Source organism: Podarcis tiliguerta (genome assembly GCF_965153285.1).
Source record: "Podarcis tiliguerta genome assembly, chromosome: 3".
Classification (NCBI taxonomy): domain Eukaryota; kingdom Metazoa; phylum Chordata; class Lepidosauria; order Squamata; family Lacertidae; genus Podarcis; species Podarcis tiliguerta.
The window spans coordinates 73,207,064-73,234,783 of NC_139536.1; the positions used below are offsets into that span (position 1 = coordinate 73,207,064).

The 27,720-nt window shown below is 41.8% G+C and overlaps 1 protein-coding gene across 2 annotated transcripts in view; it reads left to right on the forward strand.

The window, feature by feature from the left end:
- SIM1 (SIM bHLH transcription factor 1) overlaps positions 1–27,458 on the forward strand; it is a 60,651-nt gene extending 33,193 nt beyond the window's left edge. For both annotated transcript variants that reach the window (XM_083433487.1, XM_083433488.1), the window contains 4 exons: positions 1,253–1,400; positions 10,903–11,068; positions 18,882–19,287; positions 21,190–27,458. In XM_083433487.1, coding sequence (XP_083289613.1) covers positions 1,253–1,400; positions 10,903–11,068; positions 18,882–19,287; positions 21,190–21,929 — 1,460 coding nt within the window. In that variant the 3' untranslated portion in view covers positions 21,930–27,458. The remainder of the gene's footprint in view (positions 1–1,252; positions 1,401–10,902; positions 11,069–18,881; positions 19,288–21,189) is intronic.
- The last annotated feature ends 262 nt before the right edge of the window (positions 27,459–27,720 follow it).

Sequence of the window (27,720 nt, forward strand, 5' to 3'; positions counted from 1 at the left end):
GGTCCACAGCTTTTGGGACCCATCCTAATTAAATCTATAAGTCTATAGCTTTAAATGTGTGTTGCACTTTTAATTGCTGCCATTCTGCACGCACTGACTTGAAAGCGCTGCTGAAAACAATGAGACATTTAAGTAAACATGGTAAAGACAGGCTTGCAAAACATTTTGTTAATTTTGAGTCTCAGATTTTGAGTGTTCAGTCTAAATTCTAATATATTTAAAAAAATTTGGGACAAGGGTGAGCTCTCAATATCTGCATTACAAAGACAGTGTCAAATTTGTTAATTAAAGTTTGGTAATTCATAGTTAGGAAACTTTACAGTACAATCTTTTATGACTGCTCAGAAGTAATTCCCATTAAGTTCAGTGGGTCTTACTCCCAGGTAAGTGTGTATAGAACTGTAGCTCAGTCTGTTTTCAGAATTGCTATGTTGATGTTTGACAGAGAAGGAGGTCATGACAGCTGAACCCTTTAGTAGTGTAGACACTACAAAGCCTTTAGTCTCTCTCATGACTGCCAGGAAAAGGCATTTTCACTAGAGACCATAAGAATGCCTTTTAATCTAACTGCTGACACTTGTGAACTCCTGTAACATAATAATCACATGCCAGAGACTCATTTTAAATTTGATTGACACCCTGGCTGGGAAGTAGACTGACTTTTGCTGTTAATGATTGATTGTGCTTTTGAGTTGCCATGCCCTTACAGTAGAGCATTACGTTTCTACCATCTGCCACCACTTTGGTCAGAATTGTAATGGGAAGTGCGGCTTCTTTCAAAATAGGTGGAGGACAACAACTCCCACCATCCTTGGCCATGCTGGCTGGGGCTGATGGAAGGTTGAGTCCAACAACGTATGGAGGACCACAGTGTAAGTCGATGTGGTGGTCTGGAGAGGTGCCACTCTTGAAAAGACATAATGTGCACAATGTACATCAACATGAATATAGAGGACTGGTAAAACCACATTCTATTTCTTTGCTGAGAACACTGACAACATCTCCCTGAGTTCACTTCTAATTGGTCCCCCTCAACGCTATGCAACCTTGTTGAAGCTAAAGGGAAGTAGTTCTGGATAAGAGACCACCCAGTTGCCCAGAGCTTTCTAAAAAGCAGGGCACAAGTTAAATCACTGAAATATAATAAAGAAAATGGAGCCCTTGTAGACATTTGTTAGAGTTCCTCTTTGAAGGTAAAACAGAAATGGAGTAACTGCTCATTAAATAATCAGCCCTTCTATTTCTTTTTCAGTGCTAGTGAAAGGTCAAGTTACCACAAAATACTATCGCTTCTTGGCCAAGCAAGGTGGCTGGGTCTGGGTGCAGAGCTACGCCACCATTGTCCACAACAGCCGATCTTCACGGCCTCATTGCATCGTCAGCGTCAATTACGTGCTCACGTAAGTACTAAATCCCACGAGGTTTCTTGTTACTCCCCAGCAGAGTGCCTGTGTCAACTCACATGAACATTGGGGCATTGCACACCAAAGTTTTGCTAATGCGCCAGTCCCATGAGTCTTGGAGAAGGGCTGTTGGAGAAAAATAAGTGCTTGATGGATTGCATCAAAGGTGCTCTTCTTTTTATTTTGCCTGTCATGGAAGTGCTTTAAGTGGGGGTCATAAAAAAAGGCAAATATTTCAGTCCTGCCAAGAAAAAACTCTTTGGCCCAGGGCTTGAGTTGACAAGGCCCATCCTTCTCCATGAGCTTGGTAGGAATCCACAAAGTTCTTTCATCTGCCTGAAAGCTTTTCCCTCCTGTCTTCTTCTGTTTCCCTAGAGGGGAAAGAACAAGATTTAGGGCTTTGTCACCCCTTGAGTTTGCTCCTTCTCCGCCTTTTTACAGTTGAAGGGGGCACCCTGCATTAAATAAAGTTTAATGCAGCGTAAAAGAAAGGTTTCAACGTACGGAGTTATTTATACTTAACAAACAGGACATCTGTTTTTCTTTTGCTCCCAAAAAGGGGGGTAAAAACCTGGGAGTTTGAAGTTCTTAATTTTATCCAGAGTCTCTATCAAAGCCCCATGATTTCTTTCTTGTTCAAAGGGATGGAGACTTGCATGGAACTAGGTGGGGTGACCAGAAGGGGTTCAGTTAGCAAACTAATAAAATATAGGGGGGAAAGGGGGAGGAAGAGTAATGAAAATGTTGACTTTTGCCCTCACTCTTTATCCCATCATTGTTAATATTTAGGCACTGCCAGAGGTAGAGGTCTACATGGATGGTATTAGACAGCATACTCAAGGTGACTCCCATGTGAATTTGTTACCTCTTAATGCAGTGCACAGAGCAATCCCTAGGTATATTAACTCATAAGTACATCCCACTGGGTTCAATAGATAAACACTCATACAGGAGTGCAGACTTAGTTGCTTTCTGTTTTCAGGAGTAGAGTTGTTAAAGGGTAGTTAAGGGGAGATTCTCTCCCACCATCTGTAATTTATTTCTGGCTGTACTGGCTTACCTGTCAATAAAGTCCCATTGCTCTCAATGGGACTCACTTCTGAACAGACATGTCTAGGATTGCTTTTATGCAAGGTGACATAGAAAGTACTATGTGATTTGGCTCACTTGTGTGATGTTTTTATGTTACAAAAAGGTAAAAGTAGCCAAGGTCCATATTAGAGCAAGAATACCTATATTAGGCCAACCCAAGTCATGTGCTTTCAATGAAGAGAGTGAGAGTGCCCATATATTCAAAGCACACTGCTTTCCCCCAAAGAATCTGGGGAACAATAATTTGCGTTTCACAGAGCTACAATTCCCAGCACCCTTAATGAACTTAAGATTCTTGGGGGAAGCCATGTGCTTTAGATGTGCGGTGAGGATGTAGCCAGGGAGAGAGAGAGAAAAGCTGGCAATGCAAGAGACTGGAAGCCAGCATAGAAATCCAGTAAAAGCAGCCCTTTTGGTACCATTGTATTAAATTTAAGGAAGTCGGTGGCATTGCAGCACAATCGATAGATATGGATCCTGATGAGGGGAACAGTATTTGAGGGGGGCACAGAAGAGGGGAAGTATATTTATAGGGGAGGGAGAGCCTGTGAAAAGCACCTTTCCTTCAAGTGACCATAGGGGTCTACCAATGGGGAGCGTGGAACTGACTGTGTGTGGGGGGAGCACTTTCCCTCCATTTCCCCTCTGGTCAGCCTATGCCCCAAGGTGCACCCAGAGCTCAGCACTTCTTTTTGTCTCAACAACATGCTTTGACCATAAGGAATCTGAATAATAACATTTCTGTAAAAAATTGTGGGTCAGTGAATGTTTTGCCCACTCCTTTTTACACCCTCTCCCCACTATTTTCCTTCCTTGTGCTGCCTTAGGTATTGGTTCCAGTCTGCCTTGCTAATTCTGAATACTTAGAGAATCTAGGTGTGGTAATTATTTTAGATTACTTGATTTGGATTGTGTATCCCCAGCCCACAGGCTTGCTAATTGAGAAAGTTCAGGTGCTTCTTTTGTTGCTAATAATGTTGTCACTGCAGTGATTAAAAAGCCACATCCTGTGGCTGCTGATGAAGTGATCACAGTTGCTGGTTATAGCGGTTTACCTGGCACATCTGGTGGGCCAGTGGGCTGGCTTGTTTCTTGTTACTGCCAATCAAGTAGATTTTTGCATTGATTCTCTTCTCTCTCCTTTGCTTTGACAGAATTGCTTTGTTTTGTTTTGAAAAGGGGGGGCATGGCCAGGAGAAGGAGTAATAAGCAAGTGACCTTTGGTTCTACTGTAAAACCTTACAAACTTTCAAATGATCCAGGACAGTGTTTCCCAAACTTGGGTCTCTGGTTGTATTGGACTACAACTCCCACCATCCCTAGCTAGCAGGACCAGTGGTCAGGGATAATGGGAATTGTTGTCCAAAAACAGTTGAAGACCCAAGTTTGGGAAACACTGCTCTAGGGGGGGCTGGCCGCACCGGGCGCAACATCTGGGGGGGGGGCGCTCGCACTCGCAGCTCTCTGCCCCTACCTGGCTCACTCACTCTCTCTCACTGCAGTGCTGGCTGTGCGAATCCGATCCGAGCTGCCGGGTCGCCGCCCACTGTGGAGGGGAGGGTGCCAGGCGTGCGGTGCGGTGCGGTGCGGAGAGTGAGCGAGGGACTATCTGGAGGAGGGACAGTGCAGCGGGGGGGGGGGGGCAAATTACTTGCCTTGCCCCGGGTTAGGGGGCGCAAATTACTTGCCTTGCCCCGGGTGCTGACAACCCACGCTACGCCACTGTCTAGGAGATCCCTATTGCACAGGCTGCCTCATTCCCGGGGATGCCAACAGGATTTCCTGCTAAGGCAGTGTCTATTCTTGCCAAGTAGATTTGTTTATATGGATCATCAAAAATCATTGTTGTCATTTGAACGGGATTGAAGGTTGACTTGGATGTGGGCTTTTGGTGCCCACCAGTTGTTGTTGGACAACAGCCCCCTTAGTTCATGGGCATTTGCTGATGAGATTTTGGCCCAACAACATAGAGAGGGGGCCACAGGTTCCCCAAACCTGATTTACATGGTTGCAGTCTGGGAAGGAAACCCAAGGTTTCCCCAAAGCATTTATTTATTTAGAGCACTTTTACCCCACTCTTAAAGAAACTTCCTAAACAGAAATAATAATAATAATAATAATAATAATAATAATAATAATAATTTATTTGTACCCCGCCCATCTGGCTGGGTTTCCCCAGCCACTCTGGGCGGTTTCCACAGAAACCAAAAATACACTAAAATCACACATTAAAAAGATTACAATCCCACCCTTGGGCTTGCAATCTAAAGGACAGGACACAATAGGGAAGTAGATTGGGAGAGAATAGGAAGAAAAAGCAAACCCAGGAATATAACAACAACAATAATTCTATTATTTAATACCCCACTCATCTGGCTGGATTTCTCCTGCCATTCATTCTTACAAAGTTCTTCCAAGGGTCAGCTGGAATTGAAACAGTGCAAGGAGAGGAGAAGCTAGCAGATTCTAGTCTCTTGGCTTTTGGTCCAGCTTCCCACATCTCCCTCTGCACCAGACTGTCAGTTGATGGAGGAAGAGCCTTATGGAGCTGCTATCTTGTTAAGAGCTGATGGAGTGTTTCTGATTTCCTTCTCCTGCCCTGCTGGAACTGGATAGAATGACAATTGCTCAATGGTGTCACTGGGGAGGAAAAGGCGGATTGGACTGTACAACGACTTATCAATAACTGAATATGACAGAGTCAGAAAACAAGGAGCTGACATCTAAAAATATGCTACCTGTCAGGGATGATCATATGCTTTCACCTTCAGAGGGAAATATGGTGATAATGCTCTTCTCCCAGTTTGTTTTCTGATGATAGAATGTGATGGAACCCTGGGAACTGTTCATTTAAAAAGAATAACTGAAGGTATTATGTGTAATCTAAAGATAAACTTATTTGGCTTTTCAAGTAATGACATACAAAACAAACCTTTTAGGATGCTGGAAAGATTTCACTGTAGATTTTGTTGTTGTTTCCAAGTGCTTAAAACCTCCTTGGACTGTTATGGGCTACATAGGGTCAATAGGTGGGTACAAAATAAACATTTCTATAATTCTAGAGGCAAAATTCTGCAAGTCGAGAGGCAAGTGTGGGCAGGGCAATGGATGTGACCTTTGTACAATAGGTTACATTTCAGCCATACAAAAGCTGGTTGGTTTTTCTACACATCCACAATCTCTTCTTCTTCCTTCAGGCAAGCAAGACACTTGATCACATTTCAAGGACACATTGGAGCCAGGCAAAAGGACTTGAGGAGGGTCCAGAGCAAGACTGGAGATATGTGTTGCTTGAGGGGGGAGGCCTGGGGAGCACACTGAGGGTTGCATAGAGAGGCCTGAGGATATCCTTAAAATAACTGCCAGTGAAAGGGTTACTGATTCAACAGGAAAGTGCCTTTGTTGATATTAGGAATCTTAGGCTGCATAGACACCATGTATTCAAAGCATACCCTCCCCAAGAATCCTGGGAACTGTAGTTTTTTTAAGGATGCTGGAAATTGTAGCTGTGTGTGGGGATAAACTACAGTTTCCATAATTCTTTTCTTCATTTTTTTGGACAATGTGTGCTTTCAGTGTATGTATGGGGTGTACATAGGCTTCATTGGCATCAGATTATCTTGCTTTGGCACCATAGATGAAGTACATTGGACTGCCCATTTATGATCTTAAGGAAGAGTCTGTTTTCTTGAATTATAGGTTTTGCAGTTTTATATCCCTCGTCCCTAACTTTCTCACTAGGAGCACACCAGATGCTGACCCCTCAAATTCCTTCTATGATTCCTCCCTCCACCTCTGCTACTGTTAGGTACACAATAACAATTGCATTTATATATTCAAAGTCCAAATCTCACATTTATTTTACCAGTTTAAATAAGGGTGCTGAATGTATATTTAGTCAAGCATTACAGCACCCAGGGCTTAAGCAGATTAGAAATGAATAAATCCAATTAAAGACCATGTCTGTGAAATTTGATAGGTCACCAGCATGAATGAACTGTTTGCACAGTAACAATAAAAACCCCATTAATGATTAGCAACTTACAAGAGGTTTAATCAAGGATCAAATATATAAGATGTAAAATATTTAGATTAAAAAGAGAGAAGATTTTGAATTCATACCAATAAATATAACTGTTTAATGATGTCTGTCTTTCTTTGGATGGTCATATTGCTGTTATGGGTCTTTTGCTGGTTACTCATCATCATAAGCTGTAATGAACCTCTGGGGTTGTCTGCCCAAGATCTTGAAGTATACAAGAACTAATAGATGTTTATTCAGTTCTGTCTCAAAAACCTTCCAGGAATGGAACCTACAGATTCACTGGGAATTATTCTTACTATTCACTGGGTTCCACTGTTCCTTGCACACAAACCATGCACTTCCCAGCCACTTCTCAGCTATGTATCAATGTCAAGGAACTGCAACTTATTTTCCATTTTCACTTAGGAACACTTTTAAATGGGAAGAGCTGTAGCACATGCAGGAAGTCCCAGGTTCCATGCATGGCATCTCCAGATATGGGGTCTGAAACTGGCATTTCAGTGTATAATCTGCCTAATACAGCAGTATTTAAGTTAAACGTAATTATGAAGCAAACAGAGCTGGTTACGTTACACTGAAGTCTTAGGTTGGTTATAGATTGGGCCATGAAACCAAAAGATCCAGCAGCAGTGTCCTGAGACATATTTGAGTTTCTGTGGAGTTAACTCCGTTGAAGTCAATGGGACTGTGAACTGACCTAAATCCTCATGTTTTCATTAGCTTCAATGAAGTTCCATTTACAGAAATATTAACACAGTAGGTTTCTATGCTGCTTCTTAGCTGAAGCTTCCAAACCAGCTCATATCCTCCATGAAATAAAAAGCGCATTGTAAGAATACCATCTCTTGATTCTCTTTGCATCAAGGCCAAAAGTGAAATCTCCGCTGGAAGGTTTAACTATCAGCTGTGATGGGAGCCCAGGTTAGCTCCATGTCAAGTGCTTCCAAAAATCTCATACAGAATGACTAGTCCAAGATCATTTGAGATTCTTATCGTAACAGAATGAGAAATTGAACTTGGATCTTGTGATGCTCAATCCAACAGCACTCATATTAATGGTCCCCCCTCCCAACATGTAAAAAAGATTGCCTTGAAGATTGAGGTGAAAATGTCTAGTCTGGGAAACAGCTGGGGGTCCCTATTAACTTTGCATGTAATGGGGGATGCTCTCCTACTGGTGTGTGAGGATTTACATTTCTGTGCTATTAATACAAATAAGAGATACTGTTTATGCATAAATGCTTGGATATTAAAGTAGAAATGCAAAGGTTGGCTTTGGGAAGATGCATTCTTAAAGGAAAGATGGGAGGTGTTGAAATTGGCTGTTTTATCTCTCATCTAATAGGCTTTCAGTGTATTCTCTGCAGACATGCTGCTAAAAAGCACCTATGAATTTAAAGTAATGGGAAATTATGCTATATATAAAAAAACAACCAAGACGCTAGCTTGCCCAGTGTTAACATTGCGGGATTCAGGGGCACCACCTTCTCCAAAGGATTGAAGGGGCCCGTGTGTGATGTCACACGGGGCCCTTCTGAACATTGAGGAAGCCTGGTCCCTTAAAAAAAGGGGGGGCGGCACAGTGCCTTGGCCCCCTTGGCAGGATTACACCAAGTTAAAAGGGTATTGTTTCATCTGAAACATTGAATCAAGTTTCCCTCTTTATAACTTTGGTGCCAATTCAGGGTGATGTTGAGGGGTTTTGTGGAACAAAAAGTTGGCTAACATTTAAATGCCTTTGTGAACTGTCTGAAGTGTCCTTTGGTATGCTTCATGTACCTTGGTGCCTGCCCATACAAGGAGCCTAGATTGAGAGAGTAGGGTAATGTAAGCTGCGGGGGGGGGGGGGAGATCTTTGAAATTGTTTGGACCCTAGTTGAGAGCCAGGAGGCTCTTGAGCAGGGAGAGGTGTCAGAAGGAGAAGGAATTGATATTGGTCTATGTTTCTGAATAATTTATATTAATGGGTTTCCATAATGTATTTGTAACTACTGTTGTTTTTCGTTTTCTGCACACCACATTATTCTTAGATATCATGTGGTATAGAAATGGTCTAAATAAGTACCTACTACTTCTGATTTGCTTGGATAGCTCAGCTGGTTACAGCATGGTGCTGATAATGCCAAGGCTGCAAGTGTGATCCTCGTATGGAACTGCTGCATAATCCTGGATTGCAGAGGGGTGGGCTAGATGAGCCTCAGGGTCCCTTCCAACTCTACAGTTCTATGAAACATCAGTTGGACTTGCAAATCTCTCTTCTGAAGAAGCTAAGGCTGAAATCACTGCAGCTTGTAGCATCTCACCTATCTACCCTCTCGCTTTCGAAAAAGAGCATCTCTTTCTATGTGTGTTTTCACATTGCTTATCCCATGTATATGTAACTTTATAATTGGCCTTTAAAGCGAGATGAGCACCGCAACCCCAGAGTTGGTCACAACTGGACCTAATGGTAAGGGGTCCCTTTACCTTTTTAATTAGCCTTTATGTGTTTAAATTTTCAGTTTGTCACGACAGTATTGGCTTTTGTCATTGTCACTTCCTGCCAGGGTTTTTGCTAGCTGATTGGGCAGAGACAGCAAGTTAAACGGTCCTTTTTTTGCTTTTGGTGTAAATTTAGTCGCCAGCCTGCAGTGTCTGTGTTTATGGAAAAGCAGTAAAATACACAAAAAGGCGGCGGGGGGGGGGGGGGAATCTGCAGTGATTGGTACAATAACTCAGCTTCTCTCCTGAGATCAACCTATTTCTTGAGCACAGTGATTTATTCCTCCTAGAGCCCACAGTTCAATTTCTCTAACTGGGTGGCTCCAGGGTGAAGGAACTGGAGTTAGCAGAACAAGAGCCTCTTTTTCCAGGTGTAACATTTGCCAGACTGCTGTGCAGCAGGAAAATGGTATTCAGAAAGGTTTTGCCTCTCCTGAAGTAGTCGAGTCCATTCTACCACTTCCAAACTCAACTCATTAATTCTGCTGCATGTGAAGCTACAGTGAGGCTATAGAATTTGCTGCTGTAAGAAGTGGTGATGGTTGGTTCCCACCCCTTTAGAAGGGGATTAGACAAATTAATGGAGGATAAGACTATCAATGGCTACTACCACCTCCAGAATCAGAGGCACCATGCCTTTGATCAGTCTCTGAGAAAGAGGCCTGTTGGCCTTGTGTCCTGCTTTTGGACTTCCTTTAAGCATCTGGTTGGCTACTTTAGGAAAGCAGGATCCTGGATTTTGGTCTGATCCACCAGGGCTTGTCCTATGTTCTTAATGTAGGTTATGAAGGTAAGCCAGGCCATTGTACAAAACTTCCATTATGTCTCGACACCCATTCCATTGAAATAAACACCAACGGACACAAGGCAGAAACCTGACAAATGACCAGAAGCATTTGTATATTCAGATTGATTGTACCTCATCTGTCAATCTCTAGACAAGCCAACTTTTCAAACCACCACAATAGTTTATAGTGCTCTGTGTATTCCCAGTTATAAATATTTTTGCATGTGGTATAATATAGACTAGACCTGTCACTTTTATACTGGAGGTCTGGCTTTGCCCAATTCCAGTTAATGAGCCACTGTTCTTGGCTTGTTTAAAGTTATGTAATGAATTAACTCTAAACTAATGAGTTATCCATCAAATGTGGATTGTCTATATTGAGACCCACACTGCTGTCATTTTAATATATATAGTGGCCTGCACCACAAACACTTCAGGTGGATTTACTTAACTAGAGCAAAATTTGCAGCAAACTTCAACACTTCTAGTTTTTTAAGTGATTTCCCCCTCAGGTCTCATGTGTAGATTATAATAAATGAATCCTCTTGTTTGTCCTTTGAAAAGCCTCAGAAATTTGGATATATTCTTAGTGATTGTGTACTCTTTGTCGTCTTAGACCATTTTGTGACTATGTACTGTTATAAATCTTTCCTTCCAATGGATGGTTTCAATTGTATCTATTTATTGCCTTCAATAATGCTTGATGCTCTTTGTTGTGCCATCTGCATTCAGTGACTCCTTATTGACATATGGAGCACTGGGCATGAAATTTAACTATGCTCATCACTACATTTGAAGAATGCTCTGTATGAATGGACAGTCTCCACTGCTCATGTGGAGCATTCTCTTGTCCAGGGAAGACTGTTTGATGTGTACCTTTGCTATTCTCTATTTTATTTATTCCTGAGCCGCTGCCTCCCCTTTCCACTTTTCTTCTGTAGTCTGGAAAGAGACTCACATTTCCTACAGGTATGCATATTTTATGGGATGATTTCTTACAAAAGGGATCAAGACACTGCATAAAATGAAAGCTATACAAGTTAACCCCAAGTTGTCTTGGATGGTATTAATTTCGCCTTATTCCTTTTATCCAGGGATACAGAATATAAAGGACTACAGCTCTCATTGGATCAAGTTTCAGCAACAAAGCCATCATTCCCATATGCAAACTCAACACCAACAATCACTGACAACAGAAAAGGAAGCAAGTCACGTCTGCCGAGCACAAAGTCAAAATCTAGGACATCTCCATATCCACAGGTATGAATAACATACTTTTTTCATTATTATGGTTGTGCTTCATATGTTTTAAAGAAGGTCCAACTCAATATAAGGGAGTTTCCTATGCTCCCATGTCTTGGAGAGACCCCATCTGAAGCTCTGGAGATCCATTGCCAGTTGAGTATAGACAGTATCGAGCTAACTGGATCAAGAGGTCTGATTGGAGCAAGGCAGCTTCCCCTGCAACATATATTCTATGTTCATGTGGAAAATAAATTATCTAACTCTGGGGTCACAATTGAAAATATTTTTCTTGGTGTCCCTGTCTGCTAATCTTACTTTGTAAACCATATATATATATATATATATATATATATATATATATATATATATAAACAAATGTGTGTGGGGTGTGTGCATGTTAGTGATTAGGACATATGGAGGAAATTCCATCACATCCTTGCAGCTCTCCTGCAGAAGAGAGCTTCTCTACTTAATGGAGGCTGCCTGCATGGTTTTGAACTCTAGTAGATTAAATGATGAGGAAAAACTGAACATATGAGGTGTGAGCAGGTAGTGAGCAGAGAGTATTATGAAGGTCAGTGGGCAGGGCTAGCTCTTCCATTAAGCTGAGTAAGGCGGCTGTCTCAGTGTTGGTGCAGAGAGTAGAGTTGGAGAGGTAGATGTGCTTGGTTTATTATATGAAATGAACGTGATAGAATACATCAATGCTGTTTCAGAGAGTAAAATTTCAATTTAAGCAGGCAGCAAATCCTACCATACCTACATACCTTGATCTAAAGAATGGAAGAATCCCTACCTATTTTCAAAAGCCTCAGAAGTGAGCTTGACAATTTTGCCAGCAGGACTCACACTAATAGTAATTTAAGAAATGCAGAGGAGGGGGAGGAATAGCATACCTGTCCTTAAGAGTGTGTGTGTTCCTCCCTTGTGAACACTGATTGAAGGTCCTCGCTGGAGCTAGGAGAGCCAGCTGACTTTTTGAAACCTGGGAGATTTATACCATTTTGGTCAAGGTGTTCCAACAGAAAAGAGAGGAAGGCCTTCAGATGAGCAATTTCTACAATTTCCAATAGTTCTACTGCCTTTTCCCCAGAGTTCCTGCCCAGCTTCACCTGGTCCATATTTCAGATTAAGTGTTTGAAAGGAAATCATCCTGGTGGGGTGTGACTGAACTGATTACCTTTGTCTGCTCACTGTCTTCAAATTATCAAATTATCAGGTGGTGAATAAAGGTTACCAGATGTCCCCGTTTCCCGGGGACAGTCCCTGGATTTATACATCAGTCCCCATACAAAATCCATTGAAGTTGAAAAGTGTCCCTGGATTCATTGAAAAAAATCTGGTAACCTTAGAATAGATTGTATGTACTGGCAACTAAATGTACATGTGCCGACCTTTATGCAAAGTGTGAGGAACTCAGGGTGTTTCCTGAATGCCCTCAGGGCATGTTTTGAGATCAAACTTGTACCAAGGTCACCAGAGTTCATCATGTCACATTAGAGCTATGTCAGTTTTCCCCCCCTATGCTATGATCTACAGTAATAAACAACAGAATTAGTACAGATTGACACACACCTATTCACAGTACAGCAAAAATTGACAAGAGGTATTATTGATAATGATCATCTGAATGTAATCTTTCCTTATAATGACCATATAATGAAAAGTACTCTTTCTATAATGGAAACACTTGGCCAGCATCTGGTTTGACCTTTCAGGGGTTCTTCTGCAATTCATTTTTTAGCGCTATTGGAGAATTGTGTTTAAGCCACTGATTGGAATGTTATTTGCAGCTGTTTAACGCCAAACCTATTTACTGTAATAGCCTTGGCTGATGAGTGTCAATGAAATATAGCTAAGCTTTCATGTGATGAATATTGATATCTCCTCCAAAAGCTAACCATCTCATACTGCAGCCTGTTACTTTCATTTAGAAACTTCTGTTTCGTTGATTAAAAAGGACTGTATAAATAATGGGTTGGATCCAATGGTGGCTTTGCAGAAAGGGCTTCTTACATAAGTTAGGATATCTGTTTTGTTTGTTTGTTTGTTTTGTTTTGTTTTTGCCAATCCCACCTCCACCACTCTCCAAAATACACTTCCAAAGTCTGGGGAACAAAGAGTAGAAAGGAATAAAATATGACATGGCAGGGTAGCTACAGTACTTGGGTGGTGTGTGAGGGGGTCAGATTAGTGATAATCCCGTATCCACTAAGGCAAAGGTGCCATAAGATACCACTCAACACATTCAGCCCACCAGACTTCATACCAATAGACCCATACAAATCTTTTCCAACTCTGAAAAGCACAAGGGAGAATCTCTCCATTTTCTATTGCTAAAAGTAACCCCCAAACTGGCACTGACTCACTAGCAGCAGAGGTTAGTTTAATGGTTGTGCTGTGTTACTTTAATCTAAGCCCTTTGCCATCTGTTCTGCCTATAACAGTGAATGCAAAATGAACATACGTAAGATTTCAGAGTTACATTAGTAAAAAGCAAGATAAAAGTGATTTAAAAGCATGCATATGTTCTCAGCACAGTGCAGACTGCATCTGTGATTCCCCCTCAAGTTTCAGGCACAAATTAAGAAATTTGCAAATGGCCAGTACTGCAGAAACCTTTGATAGCAAAGGAGACTTTATTGAGAAGGCTTTTTTCTCCCTCCTCCTTTGTAAGAGCAGTTGTGTTGCCCAGGAATTGAAATAAGAGTCACATAGGTTGTAGCACACATTTGACTTTGGGTGTGAAGCCTGGTTCTGTTGTCCTTGGCCAGACTGGCACTGAGACCTATCAAGGTCTGATGGGAAGGGTTTGTGTGCTGTTGCCCCAAGCCAGCCGGCAAGAATGTGCTAGCGCTTAGCAGCTTAATAAAGTTACAACCCGGCGCATACTGATGCTTGCTTAAGTTCCCTTGAAATCTACCGCGTGCATTCTCAGTTTTCTCAGCCTCTCTTCTTAACCTAAGTGTTTTACAGCTTTGTAACTGGTAAGCCGATCTGTTCCCCTGAAGCAGCTTGCGTTGTAAAAGCCTGAAAATGTAAGCTTTGCAGCTCTTTCAACAAGAAAAGGAGGGAGTGGGGAGCTAGACTCTCGTAAAATGTATTGATTTTCCTATTTTGTTTCTGTATTTATATAAAGCTTAGGTAAAAAGAGAGACCATGAAAGACTTTACCTCCTTTTGGCTGCTGTCCAGAAACCACTTAGAGCCGACTCACATGATCTGCCCTTTCACTGCGTGGGGTTTTTTGTAGCCACCTTGCCAGGGTGATATATAAAGAACCTGATAGATAGAAATATATGCTATAATGCATAACTTAATCTGAGCCAGGGCGCTCAGTTACAGAACCTGTTCTTAATGCCAGGGATTGACATCATTATTATACAAGATTTATATACTGCTTACTAGAACAAAAGATCTCTAAGCAGCTTACGGAATACAGTCTATAATATTTATTTTAAAACACCAATAAAAAATAAACATAGAAACAAACGAAATATAAAATAACACTGGTAATTCAATTACATTCCTGGTCCATGGGCATAGCTAGGATTGGTGGGGGAGAGTAGCAAAAGTTGTTGAACTTTACTGAAAAAATAAGGGTAAAAATACCCCATAAACAGGACATTGTGGGGGGTAGGATTCTGCTGGAGAGGGGGCAGAACCTCTGATAACTGAGTACTTTCAAAGCTTTTCAATAATATTTGTGGATCTAGCCCCACCCCCACCCCCCCAGTTATGCACATGACCTGGATAGCGATGACCTTGAATGATTTTTAGCCAGGTTGAGTATTTTTGAGCATACCCCTGCCCTGCTTTGTGATAAATGGTCTGGAGGGTAGGACTTGAACCAATGGGTTCAAGTTACAAGAAAGGAGATTTGGACTGAACATCAGGAAGAACTTTCTGACAGTAAGAGCTGTTCGACAGTGGAATAGACTACCTCCGAGATGCTGTACTTTCCTTCATTGTAGGTTTCTAAGCAGCAGTTGGATGGCCATCTGTCTTGAATGCTTTAGTTGAGATTTCTGCATCTCAGGGGGTTGGACCAGATGACCCTAGGGGATCCCTTCCAACTTTGCAATTCTATGATTCCAAAAACCATCAAATATCATATATCTGAGACAAAACCTCAAAATCAGGCAGCTGGAACTTACAAGCAGAGTTTCAAACCAGCTATGATTGGGAGCTCCCGGGCTTTAAAGTAGAATCTAATGACTGCTGTCTGGAGGAGCTGCTATAGCACAACAAATGCAGGACAAAGATAGAGCAGAACATTTGTGGTATAATAAGCTATGAGGTTTTAGCAGGAGGTTTTGGGGTATGCACAGTGTGGCCACCAGAGAACTTTTGCACTTGCAAACTGTATTGAAAGCAAAATCATGTGTGACTGCCTCAGTAGCTTCACGAGAGCAAATAATCATGAATGCACAATAAAAAAACACATCTGGAGGGTGCGCTTGGAAGTCTGAGCACCAGGGTGCCAACTTGAATGAAATATTGGGTAAGCCCCACCCTGCATAATCAATCACACATGCCATTTGAATGGCAATGCCCATCAACCTTGGGGGGGGGGCAGATATTGGCTCCTATGCTGAGCGCCTTTGGTGTAAACAGCAGTCAGGTAGGCGGTGACTTCCAGCAGAAAACTGGCAAGGAGTTTCTGATTCAGATCAGAGCGTGTTCCAGATTGGCATATTCAGAGCATATTCCAGATTGGCTTTCCCCCAAAATAAATGTGGGTAAAGCACACTTATTTAAACATGAGATCAAGGCTGGTGAAGTACAGCTTGCATTATACTTAAACAGTTCTATTATTGCAACTTTCGTGTGCTTAAGCAACAGGGCAAAAACACAATGCAAACTGTCCCTAATATGAAGCACTATGGATGCTTCTAGTAATGCCATCCTTGGTCAATGCTCACTCCCCCATCTCTTGTCATTCTGCTGGCACACTGGATAAGCACACTGGATGTCAACTCTTGTTCCAGGAACTGCCAGTCCCTCCCATTGGAAGCTATCAGTACAACAGGAAGAACTGGGCTGACTGGAGATGATCAGAAATAGATCATATGAACTCTCTGGTGCTCCTTTACTGCCAGTAGTCCTTTTAGTTTTGGAAAGTGGTGACTGATTTCAGGAGCGACTCCAGGCCAAATAAGCTCTTAGTGTTTGTCCCAAGTTTTATCTTGTAATTTGACTAGACAAGTCATGTTAACAGCTGTAGAAGAGTTGACAGGAGGAAAATGAGAAGAAACCACTTCCAAATATGGTTGGAATTGGTCAAGAGCATGCTTCTATTTTGGCCTCATATTTCTCCCCCTCTCTTTTAATTTCATTTCTTCTTCATGAGAACTTAATTTGGTTTCCTGCCCCCAAATATACCTCCACCTTCTTCTTATTTGTTTGTGGAGCGGTGAAATTAAGGTGCATCAAACCAATTGTTATCTCACACTTTCCCATCGCTCTCCTTATTGCAAAAAGTATTATATTTTGGGAAGTGGGTTTATTATGGAAGACCTCAGCATTATTTACCTGAGATACTTGTACACCAGAAGCAAATGTTAAAAACTAACTAACTAACTAACTAACTAACTAACTAACTAACTAACTAACTAACTTCACAACCTGAATATGTGATTGAATTCCACCAGAAAATAGTGACAGTCTAGAAGTGCCATGAATACCACTGTTGAACTAAGTTGAACTTGTGTTTCAGTAAATGTACATAGAATTGCACTGTGATCATCATACCAGTGATTCCTTAAAAAACTTCTTCTTAAGAGCCTTTTAAGTACATGGCTGTGGATTCTGGGGAAGCAATGAACTTAGAAACAAGTGTTTGCAGGTGAGAAGGGGGAAATGACTGTCCAAACATAGTTTTCTGGCCTCTATAAGCACTTGGGAAATGGTGTCTTCATTTGCCACTTGTAAACCTGAGAGCCAGCAAATAAGTATTAAGGGTGGAGATCAAACTAAGAAGGAAACTTCTTAGCTTGTGGAGTTTAAGTGAAACATCATATTGGCACAGTAAGCCCATAAAGCAGAGTGAGTGGGTGTTGCTGTTACAGCAGTATCACTAGACACAACAGAGCACTATTGTGAAAAGCTCTTGCATAACATGGATTATATGGAGAGGGCTAGAGGTGGCAGTGGGTCTGATGCCACTTCATGGAGTCTTAAAAGGATTTTGGCCATTGGGATTGTGGCTGAATAGACAAAAACAGTCCCATTTGACTTCTATAGCTTTTACATTTATGATTTCAATCAGGGTTTTTTCCCCAGCTGGAACTCACCGGAACTCAGTTCCCGCACTTCTCTTCTTTTTTTGAAATAATTTTTATTAACAGGCCAATCACATCACATTGTTCAAATCACATTAGTTCCAGATTATACAGCCAAATTTTAAAATTTTGGGGGGTACCCATACATCAAGCTCCGCACGTGTCCAAAATTCCAGATGACTCCAGACATCACTTATTTGCTGCTTTTATTAAACAGTTCCATCCAGTTCGATTCGGATAGACCTTTATTACTTTCTTTCTCTTCTTGTTGTTATTATTTATTCCTTTCTTTGCGATCTCTGATGATTTTCACAAACAGATTGAAGATTTGGCGTCTCTGTGTGGGTTTTGTGCTCTTCCAAGCTCATATTATTCAGGAACGACCTCTGTTAAATACTTCCATAAACAAAGTTAATCTTCGGTCGGTCCATTATTTTTCCTCAGGCTAGCCCAATAAATCAGACAAATCAGGGGGCTCTGTCAGGTCAAACTTGCATTCCAACCTTCCTTCTCTTTCAAGTAGTCCTGAATCTCCTCCCCCTGTTCCTTCTGTTCCTTCTCCGGCCAGCCTGTCTTGGCGAGACGCCATATTTTTTTAACTGCGTCATAGAAATTTTCCTCCTTCTCGCCATTCGATCTTCTCTTATTGTAATTATTTCCTCCCACACAGTCTTAAAGTTCTGTTTATGATTATTAAAACGCGACGATCTTATTTCTTTCTGGGGTGGAGGATTATTATAGTCATATCATGCAAAGGAAATAGAAAGAGTTTTTTCCTCCACCCCCCCCCCTTCGTTCCAGCCTTACATTCTCATAGTGGTAATTCATCAAAAGATTTACTTATCCATCCATCACTCCCGGTCACAGAGATGCATTAATCAGCAGTCTTATCGTCGAGCTTCACTTGATATATGTGCTTCAGCCTTCTTTCCAATCCGTTATTTCCAATTAGTTCCAATTATAATTCCAAGCTGAAGCAACCAGCACGCGCTGATTGGAATCGGCGTCGGGAAGATCTGATTCCATCGAGGGCTTGTGCCAAGTGTTCCGCACCCCCGTCTCTCGGATCAGGGGGTGCATTATGAACACGGCTGGCAGGGCAGTCCCCCCCATACCCTTGGGGGGGGCAGGAAGGCTGCCAACTTCCCATAGCAGCCCCTTAATACCTCGTATGGGTCAGAGAGATGTTATTGTCGGCCATCTTCCAACGCGCCACCTAGTGGCCCCCCCAGTTCCCGCACTTCTCAGGTGGGTGTCATTGGTATTATAAGAGAACAAGGGAGGTGTTCCTAATGAGTTCTGGCACCTCTTTTTCTTGAAAAATAGCGCTAGTTTCAATGCAGAAAGCTTTGTAGTGCTATGTAGCAGTGAGAAAGCAGGCATTCTGATTCACAGGCTAGTTATGGATGCAACTTGTCTTAGTCCTTCTTCAGTTCTAACTCCTCTGTTTTGTGAATTGGGTTCCGAGTTTTCAGTAAATCAGATTGCTTCTTAGACCGTATCCCACCGTTAATGTCTTCTTTCCCCTTTTTCTTTGTATTGCAGTATTCTGGATTTCATACAGAAAGATCTGAATCAGACCATGAAAGCCAGTGGGGTGGCAGCCCACTGACCGACACTGCCTCTCCACAATTGATGGATCCCATTGAAAGGCCAAACTCTCAGCATCACGATGTCTCCTGTGCCTATAGACAATACTCAGACCGCAGTGCTCTCTGCTATGGTTTTGCACTTGACCATTCCAGGTTGGCTGATGACAGACACTTCCACACTCAGGCCTGTGAAGGCAGCAGGTGTGAGGCCGGCCGATACTTCCTTGGCACACCACAGTCTGGGAGGGAAGCGTGGTGGGGTTCCCGATCTGGCCTTCCCTTAACCAAATCTTCTCCTGAGAGCAGAGAAGCCTATGAAAACAGCATGCCTCATATAACTTCCATACACCGAATTCACGGTAAGTGGTAAATGTACTGGAAGGCAGGTTGGGGTAGCAACATTGAGCCAGGGTTTGAAAGGCCTGCCTCAAATGGTCTCAAGTTGACCATTTACGGAGCTAACAATGGAGTTAGGAGATATCTGTGGTCTGTTTGTTGACTAGCACCTTACCTGGAAGTAGGGATGGGGGAGAATTTCAATTTGGGTCACATTTAAAGGTGAATCTATCCAATTCAGACATTCCAAAACTGTGTGAGCACCAAAACACAGCCATCCTTCAAAATTCACACTTATCCAAATTTTAAGATAATTTCTGTACCACTTAATATATAAAAATAACTCTAAATCGTGTGTAGAAAACTAAAGTAGCAGCAACAGGCAACTTAAACAACAATCAAATGTTGCAAAAATACAGTTCCAAAAACAAATAATACATTAATGCAAATTGTGAATAAATACAGACCTAAATCAATGTCTTCTCCGTCTAATACACCTCCCTCTCAGCCTCCTGGCTCTCACCCAGAGCCCAAACAAACTCACTGCTCAACCTCATAATCTACAAAAGAAGAAGATTCTTGGAAACTAGATATTAGTAAGAATGACAAACAAAATACATTATATTTGGAAAAATTGATTTTACCCATCAATATTCAGGGCACTGGTGTGTGTGTGTGTGTGTGTGTGTGTGAGAGAGAGAGAGAGAGAGAGAGAGACAGACAGACAGACAGACAGACACAGATTTTTAAAAGGACCATTTCAGCCAGTCAATTGTTATTATTCTGCATTATAATTATTGTAATGTATTTATGGCCCACATTTTCCCCAAATTGGGATTCAATGTGGCTTGCAACATTTAAAACAACATTTTGTAAAATACAATTAATAATAAAAAAAATGATTGAAATACAACAGAACACATTTAACATCAACAAATTATATGGCTACTTGTAAGTTAATTCTGCTTGCACAGTAGGACTTCCAAAAGTGTGACCATGATTGAAGTGTCAAGCATCTTTAAAATTAGGGAATATTTTTTTCTATCAGAAATGAAGTTTTACACTCATTGACCATATTTGACAAGTGGGGGCATCCCCTGTCAATCATTTAATACCATAATATGGCATCAGGTGGATCTGATCTTTGCAGAAAGCAATGGGACTTGTATTTGGTGCAAAATTTAAATAGTGCTGAATGCAAGCCAATTATAATAATAAAAAAGCCTTCCAAAGCCTTCGGATGTCTTCTAAAAGTTGTGTAATTCTTTATCTCCTTGACATCTGAAGGGAGGGTGTTCCACAGGGAGGGTGCCACTACCAAGAAGCCTATAACAAAAGATTGATGAGGAGTCCACTCTAAACTGTGTGTTTTTTGTTGTTCTTTGGCAGCTGTGGCTTTACCTGTTCCACACCTGATGTCAGGCGTGTGTGATAGGCGGGCATGGCCAGCCAAAAATCACTTTGTGGGACAAATTGGGCAGCTGATTTGGTGGGCCTAGAGTGACTCATTAGCTGCAGGTCCCCCCCCCCCCGCCCTAGAGTCTAAACCAGAATTCCCCAACTTGGTGCGATGTTTTGAACTACAAATTCCACAATCCCTGACCACTGGTAGTACTGTCTGGGATTGAAGGTTGCTAGAGCCTAAGAAGATCTAGGTTGGCAAAGGCTGACTTGGACCGTGACAGGGGAGTTCTGTCAGTTGTGCCCTTCTGCTGATACTTCAGTGTTGTGAACTGGTCACAAGGTCAAAGAAACAGGTGGTGGAGAGGCTTAATTTCACCATTTCATGGTTGCAGAAGACTTTTAGTTATTATAAGAGTTATATTCCCACTGGGCGTGCATATGGTCTGAATGTTCTGCTGTTCTCTGACTGTGTACAGCCCGTTGCTGATTGCTTCTCTCCTTTGTTTTACCTCACTTTCTAGGAAGAGGGCACTGGGATGAAGAAAGCGTTGTCAGTTCCCCAGACCCTGGTTCTGCCAGTGAATCAGGTGACCGATACCACTCTGAGCAGTATCAGGGCAGCCCACACGAGCCCAGCAAAATTGAGACTCTCATAAGAGCGACTCAGCAAATGATTAAAGAAGAAGAAAACAGGCTGCAGTTGCGGAAGTCGACTCCCGATCAGCTGATTTCCATTAACGGAGCAGGGAAAAAGCACTCTGTTTGCTTCGCAAGCTACCACCACCACCAGCAACAACAGCTGAGAGGAGATGCCTGCAGGGTCCCTAGTGTCACCAACACATCTCCCTGCGAACACACACAGCAACAAGATGGGAAGATGATGAGCCCCCATGACAATGACTATGACAACAGCCCCACGGCACTGTCTAGAATAAGCAGCCCCAATTCTGACCGAATTTCTAAATCCAGTTTGATACTGGCTAAGGACTGCCTTCAGTCAGAAGTGTCACCTCATCAAACTCCAGGGGATAACTCAGCAGAATCCCCAAACTATTACAATTCCCATCGGCAGTACTTTGATAAGCATGCATACACGCTAACAGGATATGCTCTGGAGCACCTTTATGACAGCGAAACCATCAGGAACTATTCTTTGGGTTGCAATGGGTCACACTTTGATGTGACATCTCACCTACGGATGCAGCAAGATCCAGCACAGGGACATAAGGGGACATCTGTTATAATAACCAATGGAAGCTGATGGGTGTTTCCCAACCCCCTTTTCATTTCTCTTCTTTTTTAAAAAAGTTTGTGCTAGGAAAATATCTTTGCAGTAGTAACAGCAGGCACACATGTTTTGATACCCTTGCTGTTACTGGCATTTGATAAAACTACAATGCACTAGAGAGAATACTTGTAAGGTACTGGGGAAGTGTTGCTTTATCTAAGTTACTGTTGAAAATGCACTGGTCTCAGTTAAGGTTATAGCAGTCAGTTGAATCACAAAGCTGATGCTACATTGTGGTGGAGGAGATCTATTCTGGGAGCTTCTGGGGTACATCAAGTGAGCAGATTTTTCATTGTGTGGAAATGTATGAGGATGTAGAGAGAGCGACTGAATTTCTAAGCCGCTGGCTACCTGCCACACCCTCATAAGACAAAAACTGCTATGCACTCTTTCCACGAAAAAGAAAGTGAAATGCAGCCCCCCCCCCCATTTTAAAGCAAAGCTATCTGTGCAGTTTCATATTTATACTGATCCTGCTTCTCCAGTGACTGCAAAGAATGGCTAGATAAAAGTTATAGGGCCAGTGTGGTTCTTTGATAGGGTATTGGCTATTATATGGGTATTTGACCTGGAAGCTGACTTGCTGGACAACAAACACAGACAGGAAGAGAACCGCTTGCTGAGGTCATGTGACAAGGGAGAGACAGAAGGGCGATGAGCCATTCTTATCCTGGTTTGGAGTAGCAGAAGAGATGTAACTGCCAAGGCCATTGACTCCTGGGGCCTGGGGCACCGTGGGGCCCCAAATCATTTTTTTGAAGTGGCAGGGGTCCCTCAATGTTCAGAAGGGGCCCCTGTGCAACGTCAGGACGTTGAGTGCTGCTGTGCATGGGTCCCTTCAATCTTCTGGAAACTGCATAGTAATACAGGAGAGGAGACACTCAGATTGTGATCACTTTGTGGGAAATGGTTACATTCTGGGAAGGAGTGTAGTAGAAGATAGAGCATAGTGGAAGTTAAGCAAGAAAAGGAAGAACATTCAAACATAATTCATTTCCCACAACTTGGCATGCCCTGTCCTCGGTCTAAGAATGACTGAGTTGTGTGTGGAGAGAGAACTTCCTGATTTGCTAAAATAGATGTGGGGAACATTTGGCCCTCCAAAATGGTGCTGAGCTGCAACTCCCATAATCACTAGCCATTGGCTAGGCTTCCTGGGGCTGATGGGAGCTGTAGTTCAGCTACATCTGAAGGGCCAAAGGCTCATCCTACCTGTGCTAAAAAAAATAGAAGGGATTGTGGAAAAGTCCAACAGAAGTGATGTTAGAGAGGCTGAGGGTCAGAAACACAGGTGTGTCAGAAAAACAGAAACACAACTTGGAGGTGGGGAGAAAGGAGGGAAAATTCAGCAAAAGTGTGGAGAATGGTTGGCTTGCTCAGTTTCAGAAAATTCTGAAAATGCATCAAAGCTGGCAGGGGTGATAAGAAACAGGCCAGTGAAGTGCAACTTTCAATGGTCCCATGAGAGCTCTTTGGGAATGATTGGGGCTTATGCAGAGGCCCCAATGGTTGCCGTGAAAATGTTTTGCTATCGTACAAGTATCAACACAGTGTAATGCCTCCTCTGTCACATGCAGAGTTGGTCAAGCAAGTGGACTAATCATGAGACCTCGTATTGATTTGATTATTCCTAATGTTTAAAATTATCAACCACAACTTTGCCGTGACATCGGGAAGCTTTGTGAATTACTGCCACCTGGTTTCTGAGGTATCTTCCAGAGAGATTAGTCAATGTTGGCTATTTAATGAGCATTTATCTTGCTTTGTCAGTGGGGTGGTAGGATGGCACTGCATCAAGAAAGTGTTATCCCTCACTTTCCACTACATGCCCCTATCACTTTCCTTATTAGAAAAGGTCTGATCTTTGGGGGGAGTGTGTTTTGCAAGATGAATTTTCCAGGATGTATTTGAAGCCCACTGAAAAATTGTGATAGTCTGGAAGCATGCTGGGTCTTTAGCATACTATGCCCTGATGTTTCTAAGCCTTTCCTCATAGCCGAAAGTGTGAAATCCACTCACAACGGCACTGCAGTAATGATGCTTTGGACTGGACTGTGTTTATGATATTCTGCATCATGCAGTATCCTCTATGCTTCTGACTAGCTTTGAAATCCCTGTGACAGGTGCCTAGCCCAGACTCCAGAGCCCCTAAAATGCTCCACACAATGTAGTTGAGATTCCTGCATTGCAAGGGATTGGACTAGATGACTCTCAAGGGCCCTACAACTCTATGATTCTATGTATCCCTTCCAGCCATGTGGAAGAAGTGATGCCTAATGTGATACAACCATGTTACTGAATACAGCCTTTGATGATCACAGTATGAGTCTGGCAGCCCATTCCCACCCACCCACATACTGCTTACATAAATCACTATGAAGAAGTGCCACCGGCAAACATGGTTGTGCTGGGTTAGAACTTACATGATGCATCCATGTGTATGCTCTGGGTGGAAGGTTTTACAGTGTCTGCACATTATGTCCAAATGTCTGAAGAGTATGATGCTGCAGTCTAAATCTACCTTCTACCCACTCCCCTCTTTCAGTGTAGATTCATTTAGGGTTATGGTAGTAGTGTGCTGTATAAAAAGAAAAAAAGAAAGCTGAGATTCTATGGATCCCAACAAGAGTTGTCAGAGTCCGATAGTGTACTCTAGAGTCTAAGACCTGAAAGGTAATCCATTTGGTGCAGCTGTTTAAGCTAGAAAGTCCATATGCTTGAGCCTCGGCTAGACCTCTTCACAATGAAGTGCTTATGCAATGCCTCTGCCTGGTTATGACAACGGCCACCTGTTAATTTTAAATGGTTATGTGTTCTATCAAATTTTAAATAAAAATTACATGCTGTTGTACAGCATATTTTACAAAAAGGATAGGAGAGGACTGAAGGAATAGGCTGTCTTGTGCATAAATGCAATTGGTCTTATTTTCAGAGCTTTAATGCCCCCACCCCCAATTAATATTGCGAATTGGTGCATTAATACACCCAAAAGGTGGGTATTTGGTTTAAGATTCAGTGCTCCAAATCGGTTGAAACGTGTGCTATGATTTTGGAGTGCTTAAGAAATACTGCAAAATGCATGTTGACGTGCTGTTCTTCCTCATCTGGAAGACTTCCTGGGGGTGCTTGATTTTTTTGTTTTGTTTTTGTTTTAAAACAACAACTAAATGGTTATTTGCTTTCTTTTGCTAATTGGACACTTGCTTTCTTTTCACTGAAACTCAAGTGTTTTTCATCACAGTTTGAACATTCTTTCATGTATCTGCCAAAACCTGGAATCTATCCCCAGAGCTAAAATGCACTTAAAATTAAAGCACGAAATCCAAAATCCAGCCTTTCTGTTGATTTTGAGCTTATAGGCAGTCAGTTTCCTCTAACTTTCATGTTTGCTGTATAGTTTTGGTGCAGTTGCCTTCTGTAGAATGATCTGCTCCCAGGAAAACCACAGACTGGGTTTAGCTCTGGCCTGGGTGATTATGATAGGAATTATATTACTTTATTTGTTTATGCATTTAAAAGTTTTCTTATTTCGTCACATGGCTTTCCTCTGATCTTTCCAAGAATCTGGAAACAATGCAAGTAAAACAGCAAGGCTACTCATTCCCATCAAAATAGCATAAACTGCCATCTATTTGAGGCTGTTCTTTTACTTATGGTTGACTGTTACCTCCAGAATGTGCCTCAACAGAAAATTAAATATTTTGATAGAGAAATTCAGAAGCTTTTGCTGTTTTTGCAGAATAGGCACTGCAATGCATTTTTATTTTGAATAATAAAACAATATCGTGTATTTATCATGGAGACTACCATAAGACAAGCTAAGGACAACTGATGCTCACTTCAAAGACAGAAAAGTCTTGTGGTTTAATCTTGGCTTCAGATGGGAAGAATATACCTGCTGATGAAAGATGGCTCATTTATGAGTTGTGGCACTCTTCATGGTAGGAAACAGTAAAGCTGGCATTAAAGACAAAGACTTGGAATTCAGAAGGTGGCAGAATGAGCATTAGATGCCTTTGCTAACACAGTTTTGGTAGCCACCCTTTCTGCTGCAGTTGCCTAGCCATGTGCTCTTCTATTCTGAACCCATTTTTTTGTTTGTTTGTATGTATGTATGTATGTGTGTTGAGGGTGTGAGGGCTTCAGAGGGAAGGAGAAGGCAGGAGAGTCCTGTTCTGTGAATGGAACATGTTACAGTCCAAGCCAAAGTGTCTTGTCCTAGCCAAGTTAGGTGCACTTAAGCCACTGAAATCATACCCTTAATTGCACACAGCTTGGCCACGATTGGGCTGAAAAATCGAAGTGTCCAGTTCTAGTCACTGCTACTAACCTCTCTTTTTAACAGCGAAAACAAATATGCTCAATTATTATTGTAGTCATTTAAGCTATTTATAAAAACAAACTCTTATTTATTTTTAATGCATGTGGCTTACTTTTCAAATGGAAAAAGTGTTCTTAAAACCAAGCAATTACATAAGCTTATTATGAAAGAACAGTGTTTTACTTTAAGAAGAAAAGAGAAATTAATATGCACAACTATTTTCTGTTAAGTATTGATATGGTCTTATTTTTCCTTAAAGGGATTTTTTAAAGGTCAAACATAACTGCATCCAAGAGCACGCATTTTGCTTTGTTTTTTCACGGACATGCAGACACCCTGTTTCTAAACCAATTGGGTGGTATTCCATTGGCACAAGGGCATGGGCTTTGAATTCATCAGGGAGGGGGTCTGCTAATGGTAAACAGATTTCTGTGGGGACTGCAGGGTAGAGGGGACATCAGTAAAAACCCCTCCTCTCCTCCTATTCCAGTAGTGGATGCCTTCTGTTGGAGCAACAGCAACAGGAGGACCAGCCGGATTCTACCCACTGACTTAAAAGCAGGTCCCATTTATTCTAAAAGAAATCAATTCCAAATAAGCATGCTCAGGTTCAGTGAATAAGGTGATTACCATAAGCATATTTACTTGGAGTTCCACCAAAATCAAAAGGTCTTTTATCCCATATGATAATGTGTCTGATCCAGAACTCCAAGGCACATACTGAGCTCCTTTTGCGCTCACAGGCATTTCCAATAGCTCAATGGAATGGGCTGCTCTATGCATGTAAAGGAATGTAGGCGTTCTCCATTGAAATGAATGGCGAAGCTCTGCGGAGCACTTCAGAGCAACTTCTGAAACTAAAGAAAATGTGTTTAGGATCAGGAAGGCCAAAAGGATTACTCACTGGTATGGCAAAAGTGCAAAGTTGCCAACATCACAAACACCACGACTTGCAATGTTCCTGTTCTAGTGACATTGTAGCATAACATCTGTAATTTGAAGTTCTCCTTTGGAATGTAATGTAGGAAACCCAACTTAGCTATGTCACCAATATCTTGAAAATTGTTTCCATTTATAATTATTTATATTGTAAATAGATTTCTGAAGTAAATTTGAAGTCAATGTGTATAAGATGTATTTATTATGTGAAGAAATTTTTCTTTAAAAAATACAGCTACCAATATGTAGTCTCTGTCTGGTTTCTTGATTCTTTTTGCAGTTAAACCCTTATCCTTTGCACAAAGGCAAACGATACTTACCTGTGCAGCATCTCACTCACCTTCTGTCATATCTAAACTAGGTAACTGGCTTCTGTGTTACAATATGATAGTTTACAATATGATATCTGCCCAGGCCACAGTTATGATTATGCTGCATGAGAACGTAAGACAACCCAGTTCACACAGATTTTAAATTAGACCTGAGGCTGTTGGGGAAAATATT